The following is a 13,038-nucleotide window of genomic DNA, read 5'->3' on the forward strand; positions in this document are numbered from 1 at the left end:
ATAAATTTAATGCTTTAATTTTTTTGCGAATCACAAATCTGATAATTCTCAATTACCTAATTTATAGCATTTTTAGCGTTTTGCTGAAAAATTGCAGGACACTCCCTAAGTAGCATGTTGCACATTTTCCGTCCTTTTGTTCGGGTTTTGTTTTGTTTTTCATTTTTTTATGAGCATCAAACAGAAAGCAGAGCAGCGCATAAAAAAGCTAATTTAATTAAAAGAAAATGCAATCAAAAACGCCATTCGGTAGCTCGGGCTGTGCATTGTCCTGTGCGTGCCGCCTTGCAATTTTCCTTGACGCAGGACCCTTTTTACGACCGCGAAACAATGACGAAATGCAACAACAGACGAAATGCAGCCCAAGTGCAAGATAGAGACAAAACGAAAAGGAAAAGAGACAAAAATAGGATATGCCATGCGGTTGTTTTCCTTGATGCGATTTTATGCACATTTATCATAATTTCACACGCAGCCCTCGACGAGAGGAGTCACAACAAGGACACTTTTTAGTTCTGGGTTTGGTAGCGCATAAAAAATATAAATTTAAGTGCAGTTCATGCTCAGGGGGCGCGGCAAGGAGCGCAGAAATTGCATTTCGCCTTTTACGACCAATGACATTTATGGCGTTTTCTTAGCCCGCTGCCGCGGCCAAAACGGAAGGGAATGGCAACGGTAATAACCCATTAAAACTATTCGTAAACACACCTACCATAGGTAGAAACTAGAAATCTCATGCTGAGCCAAGGGACTTCGCTATGTAGATCCTGACGGGCAACATGTCAACACATTTCTATTGCGATTTCCTGGGCGCCAACAACAATGTATGAACTGGTTATTAATATTAATGCGGCCCAAACCGTAAGCCATAAACTAGTCGTTAATAATAATAAATGCAGCGAGCAATACAAAAAGCATGAAAACAAACTATATGCGCGACTAAACAATGCTCTGTATTCAGTAAAAATTAATACAAAAATAATGACTATATGGAATTCGTCTGATTTGGAATAACTATTGTACAACACAGCTAATATCAAGAAAGAATAGCATAATTTTCGAACTATTGTTCCTACTGGTGTCATATAACATAGTAGACCGAGTTGTATTGCTTTACAGATATATAAGGCGAATATTAAAGCTCAGAATAGCTGAGTCTGTACAAGATATTTTTCGACTTTTTTATATGGCAAATATGTGATACAATGGGCTGATGTTTGTAAGGATCTTGTTCATATGTAAACAGCGTGGTAAAACTAGTAAATGCCCAGTTTGGTCCAGATATCTTGAGAAACAAATAAGTTCTTCAATCAAGATACATTTGATCCGATTCATTCAGCCTATTTCGACATGACAGACTCGTTTGGATAGGAACAGAGAGAGAGACATAGCTCTTTATAGATACTTTATAGGCTTTCCTTCTATGCGTTGCCCATTGGACATAGTTATAATAGTCTCTGCCAGGGTAAATATATAAACAACAGAAATTCTCCTTCATTTTGAAACAGGAATTTAATGCTCGCCTGTAGTCAGTAAAAGCAATTTCTTTCAACTTACATGCTGGCACAACTGTGTAGATATACCCATTCTGTCCAAGCTTACAGGGTATAATCTGTGGAAAGAAAATGGTAAAAAACAGGAATAAATCCAAGCCGTAAAAATACAAATAATAAAATTACTTTTTATTTACTTTTTGGCCGCTGCTTGCTGGGCTCAAATCTCGGGAGGTATTATCAGACACGTTTTCCGGTAATTGAAGTGTTTGTTGTTACCCTCGCAGCTCTTATTGTTGTTGTTGTTGTTGCTGTTGTTGTCTCTGGCAGCTGCTTCAGCCCGACATCCTGACTCTCATAATTCTACTTGTGACAAATCAACGCCCTCTTGTAGCTAACTTCCTGCTGCTTTCATCTCGTTTACGAGTGTGTGTAGTTTTAGTAGTAGTCCTTGCCGTTGCTTTATCAAAAGTAATTTCGCTTTTATTTCCTTTGACTATTGCCAGCGATTTCCGTTTTTTCCGCCAATAATTTCATCTCATTTCATTCTTTGTCATAAAAATGGCCAACAACAACAAAAATGTTGCAAGTGAAGAAGTTTCTTATCCATGTTGTTGTTGTTGTTTTTGCTGTGCCATTTGATGCATGCAATATGCACAAAGTTTCCTATTTCAATAAAAAATACTATACGGCGAATCGTAGATATAAATCTATAAAAAAAATCGCAGCGTTAATATCGTAAAACTCGTTGGGGGCGAGTAGTTCTTGAATGTTTATATTTATCTGACAACAGCTGGATGGCAACAATCTCGCAAGTATGAATTTCTTATATATAGTTGTAAAGAAATATTCCAATTGATCAAAAATATGGCTTGAATGCCAATTAACTAATTTTTGTAAACACATTTTAACACCAGCTCATTTCTTATAATTTGCTTGCTTTTGTGTGAATGGCAAAAACGATACAACTGTTGCTAAGTTTCCAGTTAATAAGCAGCGGCGCAGAACTGATTAGCAAATAATGTAAAAATAATATTTTTTAAAGTGCCGGTCTTGTGAATTTGGTGTAGAAGCGCAAGATTTGTGTATATTAAAACAAGTGTGCAACGAAATTTATTGAAACAATACATATGTACATGTGCATATATGTTTGTATCCACATATGTATGTATGTATGCATGTATTTACATATGCATGTACAAACATATGTACCTACGTATGTATTAAGTATGTGCAAAAAAAGAAATCTGAACCAATGGCCGAAGTTAAATTGCTCGTATATATATAAAAAAATGTAACAGGCTCAAGTGAGTGAAGTATTAGCTCAATATTTCAAACATGGCGCCTTAAATACATTCTACAGATCGTTCATTATCTTTGGATTCTGATAAAATGATATATAGTTGACAAGTAATATTCCAATTGTCCAAAAAATGGCATAAATTATAATTACAGACTTTCCTACTTACTTTTAAATACCAGCTGTTTCCCTTTGTTATTATTTTTTGTGTGAATGATAAAAGCTGGCACTTGTTTAACAGCTCTGAGGCTACAAATGCAACACTGTGGCATCTTTTACAGTTGACTATATGCTGTAAAGAATTTTTTAACAATTAATATGAACATAAAGTTTCTCTAAAAGTGACGAGCATATACTTATGAAATTGTTGAGATAAATAGTGAATAAAGCAAGTGCACAACGAATGTTTTTAAAATATGATCTGTACACGTTTTGTATGTGAAAAGTGATTTGTTATAGTGGCAATGTAAATACGTATGTATGTATGTGTGCATATATTAAATTGAGTATATACATACATATATATATTCGACTAATGGACGCATTTTCTGGAGAACTGGAAACTTCAAGCAGAAATTAATTCAACAGGCTCTGATCAATAGAAGCTGAATAGAGTGGACGACTTCATAAAATTCAAATTCACCAAGTGAGTGTGGAAACCCAATCAATTCAAAATAATTTCAACAAATAGTGCAAAAAGAATATCCCCCAGCATCTTTGAATCCTAATCCAAACAATGGTGTTCAATTAGCATCTTAATAAACTGCAATTTTCTGCGGTTACTTAGCCTAAAGAAACCCCAACAAAGACCCTTGAAAAGTCTACGTCGTAAACCACAAAACTGTGCGCTACCTGTATTTTTTTCCATCCCATGCCTACGACACAAACGCACACATACATATATCTCGTTTTATTAGCTGACATATTTATGCATATTATTAACATTAAGTTTAATGCACCTTTTACATTTGTTATGTACAAAAGTGAAATTTGCAAGCGTCGTTTTTGGCATTTAGCATTTCGCAACAGGATCAACATAATCAGCGTCCTCATAACCGTCCTCGGAAAGGGACGCGCGCCTCCGTGGCTCATTAATTTTTATACGCGCTACGTGCGTGTGTGCGTGCGTGTGTGTGTGAATGCGTATGTGTTGTGTTATGTTATGTGCCTGGCTTTTGGTTGCAATAAAAACATATTTTATTAGTTGGCGTACAACAGCGCAAAAAGGATGCACACAGTGCGTGGTGCTTGGGCAAGTCCTGCCCGATCTCACCACCATTTGGCCGCTGTCCCTGGGACTGTGATGACTTGCTGTCAGCATAAATTCATTATTTATGGTGCAATCAATGCGACCGAGCGTATGTCAAACACATCAAAAATCAACAGCTCATCAGTCGCTGCCGCAGCCAAAGGCGACTCCCAATTCCAGTGTCAATGCGCCTCGCCCTGCCGTCCCGGAAGTTTGTTTATTTTATAGTTTTAGCCGCCCGTCGATGGCTGCCGCCACGGTGCGAAAATTTGCAAATCCTGCGCAGCTCCGCGGGTTGTCCGGCCGACAGTTGTGGCTCATGTTTGACGTTTGCCTTGACATCGGCCCTGGCAAATTTGAATCTCTTTTATGTGACACCTCATAATGGCTGTTGTTTGTATGTATGTCGACTGTTCATTTGCCAAAATATACCCTTTAAGAAATTAAATGTAGGGTATGTGCCGCCAGTTATTCGGCTGTCCATTGTTTTTTCACCATTGGTCCAAATGCTTTTGATCCCGTAACTTGGGTGTGTATCAAAAGCTAAAGGCGAGCTTTGTGGATGGCGTGAGCGCAAAAGGTTTAATTCTCAGTTGCATTTGTATTAGTGCGAATGCCGGCTTAGTGTAGGTGCCATTGAGGAAATTTAGTTTGTGCGCGTCATCTTCTTTGATCGGTCGTTCATTGTGCATGTGCGTGTGTAAATTGTCAGTTGCGATTAATAAAGCAAATTATATTATTATAATTGTGTTAAACGCGATTAGTGCGTGTAAACTACCATAAATAGTGGTTTTCCAGCCGTTTTCGTCTGTTTTACAATCGGTAAAAGTGGTCATAGTAAATTTTTTCTGAAAAGCTTTTTATTTTCGGCGCACTATTGTTCTTTTAAAGTAGGGAGAGAGAGAGTGGGAGAGCACAAGTATGAAGCTTTTTCTAAACAGTTCAGTGTTTATTTCCCTTTTTATTACCTTGCAGTGGGAAATATATTACATTATAGTATATATAATGTACAATGTGTAAATGTGCAACACATAAAATTACCCTTTAAAGTATATACAATTTGTTTTCGACCGCAGTTTGTTTTTTAAATGTGAGATGTTGTTCAATTACAACAAAAAAAAAATTAAAATGTATATCTGAAGGGGATAAATAGTTTATGGAGGCATTGTTATAATTTTCGTGTAAGACCCTTTATATAGGGTATAAAAACTTCTATCATAGTTTTGCTTATCTATGCGAACTTGCCCTTATTTGCATTTTGGGGGTGTGCCAGTTTTTATTTCTAATTCTGAAATTAACGTATAAATATTTGCCAGACTGCGCCATAATTCACTTTTGGCAACTTTGTGTGATTTGTCCAGTTGAGAGTCTTGACACATGACTTTAATGCCTTAAAGGACTATTATCTGTGATATAATGATATGATACGACGATGTAGCATCATGATTCCGGCCAGGCCAAATAATTAAATGCTCAACTTGGCTGTGCGTGTGCTCATTTAACGCTGCCAGGGCAAATGATGAATGGCCGAGTGCTTCCTATTTCTGGGTTTATCCGTTTTCCACCCTGCAATTAATATGCTCTTAATCAAGAATGGGGCGAGCTGCCGACTGCCTGGCTGGACTGATGTCTTCCATCATCTTTCAGAGCTAACTTGCGTGTTTTGCGCACCTCAATACGTACGGTCCACCCCCCCCGCACGAGTTCCTAATGCGTCATTTTCTTTATCTGTATCAATATCCTGGCGTATGCGGTCACGCATCGTATTGCTCTAGTCATAATTTCCAGGGGGTACTCGTCTATTTGTTGTTATTCCTGTTAAATATTCATGCGAATCTGCGCGTTGTCAGCTTCGTTTTATTTTAATGACATTTCAATAATTAATGTATCTTTCTTTTTTCCCATTTTTTCCATTTCCGTTTTCCTGCCCGATTTCGGTTGCCATTGTCGCCGAAGTGTGCGTGTCCTTTATGTATATATATATTTTTTTTCGACCAGACTTCTTGACTAGCCTGTCGCTCTGGGCCAGATCATCAATCAAAAGGGCATTTTTAAATGTTTCGTTAGGAACTGCTTGTCGCGGCTTATAAATGATGCTGTTATATGGTTTTTTCAGTGGGTTTTTTCTTGCCTTTGATTACTTTTGGGCGTTTTCTGAGCTGATTTTTTAAATGGCAAATGTTCATCAATTTTAATAAGTCAAAATAAGTCAAGAATGCTAATGTTCTAATTGCGTGAAAGTGAGCCCAAATAGAATATGTCAAGTGGTACAGTGCCTGTATATATAAATATACACAAATTTCTCCATGGCTAGTCATCGGAAAAATAATAAGAAAAAGTATATATGTAATTGATCAGTATCAATATCCCCATGTCTGTCTGTTTGTGTCAACGCAAAAGGGTATTTTTATAAAGAGAATTGTGGATGCTAATTTACATATTTGTCCATTTCGCTTACGCGATTGGTCATAATGCCATTGATCCCGTTACTTGTCTGTGTTGCTCAAGCTATTACAAAAGAGGCGAGTTGGTGCGGATGGTGTGAGCGCAAAAGTTCTAATTCTAAGTTGTTATTGTATTAGTGCGAATGCCGACTTAAGAGATTAGGTAGATAATTTATTCTGTGCGCGTCATCTCCTTTGATCGGTCGTTTGCTGTGCGGATTTTCGTGTAGAATCAATTGCGATTAAACCAAGAGAATTACATTATTGTGGCGTGAAAAGCGTTAAGCTCGTGTCATCGTGTATATTAGTCATCAACCCGTTTACGCGCTTGTTACGGTAAAGTCACGGTAAAATATGGAATCGTGTAATATGTGCCGTAAAGCTTTTTATTTTTGGCAAGTGTTTATACTTATTTCGCAGCCAAAGAGAGCGAGAGAGAAAGAGAGACTGAAAGTGGGAGAGAACAAGTGAGTACTTTTAAGCTTTGCTCAAACAATTCGGTACTTATTATTTCCCATTTTATACTTTGTTATATATTATATTTATAATTTGTTATACATAGAGGCACCCGATAAAATACTTTTATTAAATATATATATTATTTATCAGTAAAATAGCTGAGTCGATCCGTAGATACATCCGTTTTGTATGGTTTAATGTAAACGTTGTCATGATATCTTGCGTAATTTAATTTCCTAAATATATGTATATGTGACTATTTTTATTGCATACAAGAAATTGAGATTCAACCACATAAAATATTCTTGACCCTCCATAGTTACTCTTTATCTTAAATAAAAACCAAATTCTAATCGCATTTGCTCTCCAATTATATAAGTTACTTTCCTTCTCTGCACAGCTGTCATAATACCCACAGCATGCAGAACGGGAAAGTGAACATTTTTTTCCAACTGACTAAATCAACACCCTGTTTTCATTGGGTGGCTTTTATTTTTCTGCGCTCAGGACTTAACTCATAATTCGTGTAAAAACATTTCCTCGCCGCTAAGCAGCTCAGCTAATGTCATTAAGCTGCTATTAGTTGTTGACTGATTTGATTTAACTTAATTTTTTGCACAATCCAGAATAAAAGGGACAAGACAAGTAGAAGATGGTAAAAAGAGACTTTTGAATAACCCATACATGAATTTAGAAGTGAAATTTCAAAGTAGATATTCACTGATGATAATGAATTATCGTTAATTTTGTATTTAATATCATTAATAATAAACCCAGAAAAAAAGTGAAGCAATCCCTTGCTTGCTTGCGACTGGCTTAACTGTAGAGCATTCAATAGTCGACTCTACTCGCATCGCTTTTGTCTTTTGCTGGCTGCTTCTGCTCTTTGGAGATTTCTCTTGTTGTTTTAGGGTCGTTTTGGGTCTAAACCAATTTTTTGCTTCATTTTGCAAAGAATGTCCATGGCCTGCGAGCTAATCGAATAATTCGTTTGGGACATACACAACGAAATTGGTCAAAATGTCAGGGAATTATGTGAGGAATCGTTGTAGATAGAAATCTGAAGGTTTTGGCGGCAGCTTTGGTGCACTTCGTGGAAATTTATATCAATAAACCGCGCGTAGGGTTTGTTTTGATGCGAGTTCAGTTAACTTGGCTGGCAGCCATATTAGAAACGCTTTGCCAACTAATTAGCCGCTCAGAAGTTTGGCAAGTTCTTTGGCTGGCAGTTTGTGTTAACTGTTTTTTTGTCTGTGATTTTTACAGCTTTACTTACAAATCGCTCGATGTTGCAAAAGTTTTTTATTGCGTGTGGCCCAACAAGTTGTCGACGGCGAAAACATAATCATAAACTTGTCTCAATTATTCTTAATATGCCACGCCTCTCGCCGGGTGCGCCCCCGCAAATCGCAGTGGAGCATTTAGACGAACTTTTATCTGTTGTACGTTAATTAGTTTTGTTCGGTTGAAGTGCAAAATTTTTGATTTTTTCCCAACGCTTGCAAACTTTTTATTAACTTTTGCGCCAAAAATGTTTGCCAATCAAAATGAATTGAACACACAGGACGCAGGATGCTGCTGCTGCTGCTGCTGCAAGCGCAGGATGCACTGCCTCTGATTGCAGCTGCATAAGTGCAAAAGTTTAATTAAACGGCGGCGGCTGCGCGGTCGGGGGAATCGAGGAAGGCTCCGACTTCAAATGGCGCTTATGATGAGCCCCCTTGGAATTGCCAGCGCTGATTTTCCATAAGTTTTTCCAGCTGCTTTGCACAAAAAAGAAACTACAAAAAAAATAGAAGAAAAATTAACTTAAAAATGCAAATTGTTTTGTTAGCACCTAATTTTTTGACATTATCAAACGGGGGCCAACAGCATCCAAGTTTGCAGCTGAAAATGTTTCTATATTTTTGCATAATTGAATTTGCTTGTATTTTGGCGCTGTGGGACGAGTTTGGTTAACTTGGCAACTCTGCCGCGGGTGTTTGTGCTGCTAGCCAGAAAAGTGGAAAACTTTTATGCTAAAAGTGTATGGGAATTCACAACTACAATGTGATATGAAAAATATGTATGTTGTACATTTGTATACGTTAATTAAATCCAAAAGAAGGGTCTATGTAAAGTCTTGGCTTAATTTTGCACAAAAAGTAAGATAAAGAAATATATATATTTTTCTACCCTGAATCCATTGAAAATGTGTAAAAGGGTATAATTGTTTTGTACAAATATATGTAACAGGGCATCTCCGACCCCATAAATTATATATGTTCTTGATCAGCATCAATAGACGCTAATCAAGCCATGTCAGTCTGACTCTCCGTCCGTCTGACTTTCCCTCCGTCTGATTGCCCGTATGTATTATCGATTTTTGAACCTATAAGACCTGAAGACTTGGAATGTAGGCCCTCCTAGTGCCCGCGCAGATTGTTTTAGATAATCGATAACTCGTCGCGTTTCCAAGAAAACGACAAAATGTTGAGCAAATCGCTAAGTTTTTGTACATGTAGCTTCTTGAATATTATATTCAGATCAAGAATCTGTAATTTTATAGCGACCTCCATCCCTCCCCTCCCCTTTCGGGTAATCCCGACCGGATTATAAAATATAATGCTCGATAAAGTTGTAGTTCCAAATAAACAAAAGCAAAATACTTTTGTGTACAAAAAAATTAGATTAGATCTGATGTTTAAAAATCCTCGAGAATTTTGCGATTTTGCCTAGAGTTGGATTATATCTAATGCTTAAAAATTCTCAATAGTTCTGCGATCTTGTCTAGAGCTCCTCTGCTTGTCAGAACAATTTCAAAACTAATATAAATTTTTATTTGTTCAGCAACATATTGAAAACATATGCAGCTGTATGCAGCCAACTTAAAAGCCGTCGGTACATATAAATTTAATGTGATCGAAAGCCGTCGGCACTTGACGATTCCGCGGATTTCGAGAAATTTCCTTTGTTCCAGGAGATTAAAATTAATTTTACAAGTTGGCATGCCTTCCGTAATACAATAAACGTATGTATGTATATATATACATATATAGAGTATATAGACATCGCTTCATATATGTGGTCCTATTTGATTCTTTGATTTATTTATCTTCCGGTTTGTTCTGATTAATTTATTTCCGATATTGATATATTAATTTTTATGTGGTTTACGTGGGCCGGCGTGCTTTGTGCAAATGCTGAAAATTTTAAGACAGAAAATAAATAATGTTTTTTAAGTATTTGTTTTTTATTTATATTTTTTTTGTTTTTTGTTTTGTGGCATGCCAAAAAATTGATACAACTTTTGGCAAACCTTATAAATATTCTACTGAATTCTGTAGCTTTTACAATATGTTTATCGCTTAAGATCTAAGCAGGACGATTACAAAAGCTTACAAACTAAATACATTTTTCGTTAATTAGATTTAATTATAATATAAATCAAGTATTTCTAAATCGAAAACTCGTTGTTGTTGTCGCTATATCGAAAGAAACAAAACCATTATCACAATCGCTTTGATGAGTAAACTTAGGGGGGCTGCAGAAATTTTGAGTCGATGAAATCGGGGAAAGTTGTTAGCTATATGCCGTCGGCCTGAAGTCCATGGATGAGGCCGATCGCTGGATGTTTCCTTTGTACTATTTGCCTGACTGTGGACTGTTGTTGTAGTTGCAGTTGTAGTTGTAGTTGCAGCTGCAGTTGCAGTTGCAGTTGTAGGTCTATAGTTGTTGTGGTTTACTCAAGATGCGTTTTTCACTGCGATGGTTTGCGCCACTTGCCGCACTTGCGACCCGCACGCTGCAGACACTGGCCGGCCGTGGAGTCCATTAGCTGGCGTATGGTGTTTAGCATTACGGTGGCCATCTGCCATTGGCGTAGGCGCAACAGTTGCTTCTCCTGTTCGCGAGCCTTGCGCAGCATTGCCGCCTGATCTGGTATATAGAAGGCCACAGCCATTGTATTTTTTGTTCTTGTTGTTGTTGTTGCTGTGTTTTTTGCTGCTGCTATCAAGGAAAACTTGTTCTTTGTTTCCAATTGCACAATTGTTTGTAATTAATAATGTCTTTCTTCGCAGATGACTCAAGACTTTCTCTTTGCAGATTCGCGCGAGGCACACAATGAATAAATTAACTACACAAATGCTTTGTTGCTGTTGTTGTTGTTCTTCTTCTTGTTGGCGTTTACGCACACGTCAAAATTGTGTCTGGTTCATTCACTTTGTATTGCTTCGCTGTTGCTGCTGTTATTGCTGCTGCGTCCGCACGCTTCGTTAGCTGACTTCAAACTGGCTGGCGTGAGCGCCATGTGCGCTCTTTTATACGCCGCACGCTCTCGCAGTCGGCGTTCGTTGCCGCTGTCGCCGCCGCTGCTGCTGCTGCTGCTGCGGCTGCGGCTGTTCTTGCTTCTCTTGCTTTGATATTCGGCGCGCTGGAGAGTTGAGTCTGTCCTGCTCTCTGAGCGCTCACTTGACGTTTTGTACGTAGGCCTCAGTTGCTCTCGCTGCTTAAATTTTTTGTTTTGGTATTTTTGTTGACATCGCTTCATTCGTATTTTTTGTGCGCAGCCACCAAAAAAAAAAAAAAATGTTGTTGCCAGGCCGCGTTCCCTCTCTGCGGAGTGGGCATGGGCGTGGGCGGAGCGGCCACCTTGCGCCTGTTGCCAAGTGGGTGTCTCAGTATGTGTGTGTGTGTGTGTGTTGTCAGGTTATGTTCTCGTCACAGGCGTCGCTGTCGCGCCTTTGTTGTAACTGTATGCGGCGAGAAGTACAGTTAGCATATTAATTGTATTAAATCGTCGTCGCATGACAAACATTTTCAGCGCAACGTCTGGAAGGCAAAAAGAGAGCTTGGAGAGAGCCTGTGACACTTGGAGATATGGGCAAGTAGGCAAAGTTGAGGGCCTGAAAAAAAAACCCAGATACATCTGCATTTATGTACATATATATGATTTTCATACTTTCCTTTATATTTTATCAAGTTCACATTTATAACGAGCTGTCAACGAATATGACGAGCCTTTTAGCCATGTCTTTATCAGAACACTCTATAAATGTTTTACAAATGTTTTTCCAGCGCTTCCTACATGCTAGCCGTAGCTATCTATAAGATGCCAGCTAAGTAGTATAAGTAATGAACGCCTGTCATAAATTTTTTGCATACATTTCATTCATTTTAATAATTTTTTTTTGTCAACAATGGGCCCGTCATGTCGCCGCCGCTATAGCTCATCTTTTTGTTCGTAATTCGCATGAATTTTCGTATTCCTTAGAGCGAAACGATCCGAAAATTATAGCATTGCTATATCATTTATTTTGGGATAATCTGCCACAGCCAAACGAACATGATATATAATTGTATGCAATAACATTTCCGAAATTTTTATTAAATATTTGCCCACATTTACACAGAGCTGTTTAATGTATGTATTTTATTCAATACTTTCTTTTATTGCATCTGATATTAAACCAATATTAAACCCCTGCATAAGTATGCGATCGCACCCATTCATTGTATTCATTAAATAAATGCATAGTCGGTATATTCAAAAATAAGTTTAATTATGTTATTAATAAACTTATTCTTGATTTGTTAATAGTTGTATCCATTATCCTTCAAACCACAAACATTTTAGAACAGGGTATATATAATAATTAGTCAACATTTTATATGTGCATCATATTATTCATTCCATTTCCTGCATTAAGCAAGATTTATTTTAATCATTGTATATATTATACAAGTGATTAATCCGAAAATGTTGATAAAAAAATGCCGCAAGAAACTTTCCTTCTGATGAAATTCAGAATTTCCAAATGGTAGCAGTTAGATTGTTCTTAGCTAACCTATCCGCCGAGAACTGGCCAACTTGAGGGCTCTTAACTCCACCCACAATGTTGTCAGTTGGCTCTGACCCACGCACACTAACGCAATCGAACAGAGAATTGTCTACTTGGTAAACTCAGAGCGTTCGTCTCAAGTATCTTTAGAGTCGTTCCACTGTTACACAACTTCCACACTTAGGGGTTGCTCTAGGTCTATTGTTACAAGAACTACTCGCTGAATGTTTAGCTCTGCTCTGGCATTTGCCTTCTCGTTCGCACAAGCGAC

At 37.7% G+C, this 13,038-nt stretch overlaps 2 protein-coding genes across 4 annotated transcripts in view; one reads left to right on the forward strand and one right to left on the reverse strand.

Annotated features, from left to right (window-relative positions):
* Positions 1–3,061: 3,061 nt before the first annotated feature.
* AstC-R1 (Allatostatin C receptor 1) overlaps positions 3,062–13,038 on the forward strand; it is a 179,031-nt gene continuing 169,054 nt past the window's right edge. For 2 of the 3 annotated variants that reach the window (XM_064689040.1, XM_064689043.1), the window contains exon 1: positions 3,062–3,439. The gene's annotated coding sequence lies outside the window, so the exon portion shown is untranslated. Of the gene's footprint in view, positions 3,440–6,935; positions 6,954–13,038 lie in introns of those variants that run through there. The other variant, XM_064689041.1, reaches the window with a different exon arrangement.
* On the reverse strand, positions 10,201–10,908 carry rpr (reaper). The gene has a single exon (XM_064689217.1). It carries the CDS (start codon positions 10,886–10,888, stop codon positions 10,685–10,687), a length of 204 nt encoding a protein of 67 aa, XP_064545287.1. The 5' UTR covers positions 10,889–10,908; the 3' UTR covers positions 10,201–10,684.

Source organism: Drosophila montana, unplaced genomic scaffold, assembly GCF_035044405.1.
Source record: "Drosophila montana isolate Dmon_TW-CO22-7 unplaced genomic scaffold, ASM3504440v1 contig_3217_1, whole genome shotgun sequence".
Lineage (NCBI taxonomy): Eukaryota > Metazoa > Arthropoda > Insecta > Diptera > Drosophilidae > Drosophila > Drosophila montana.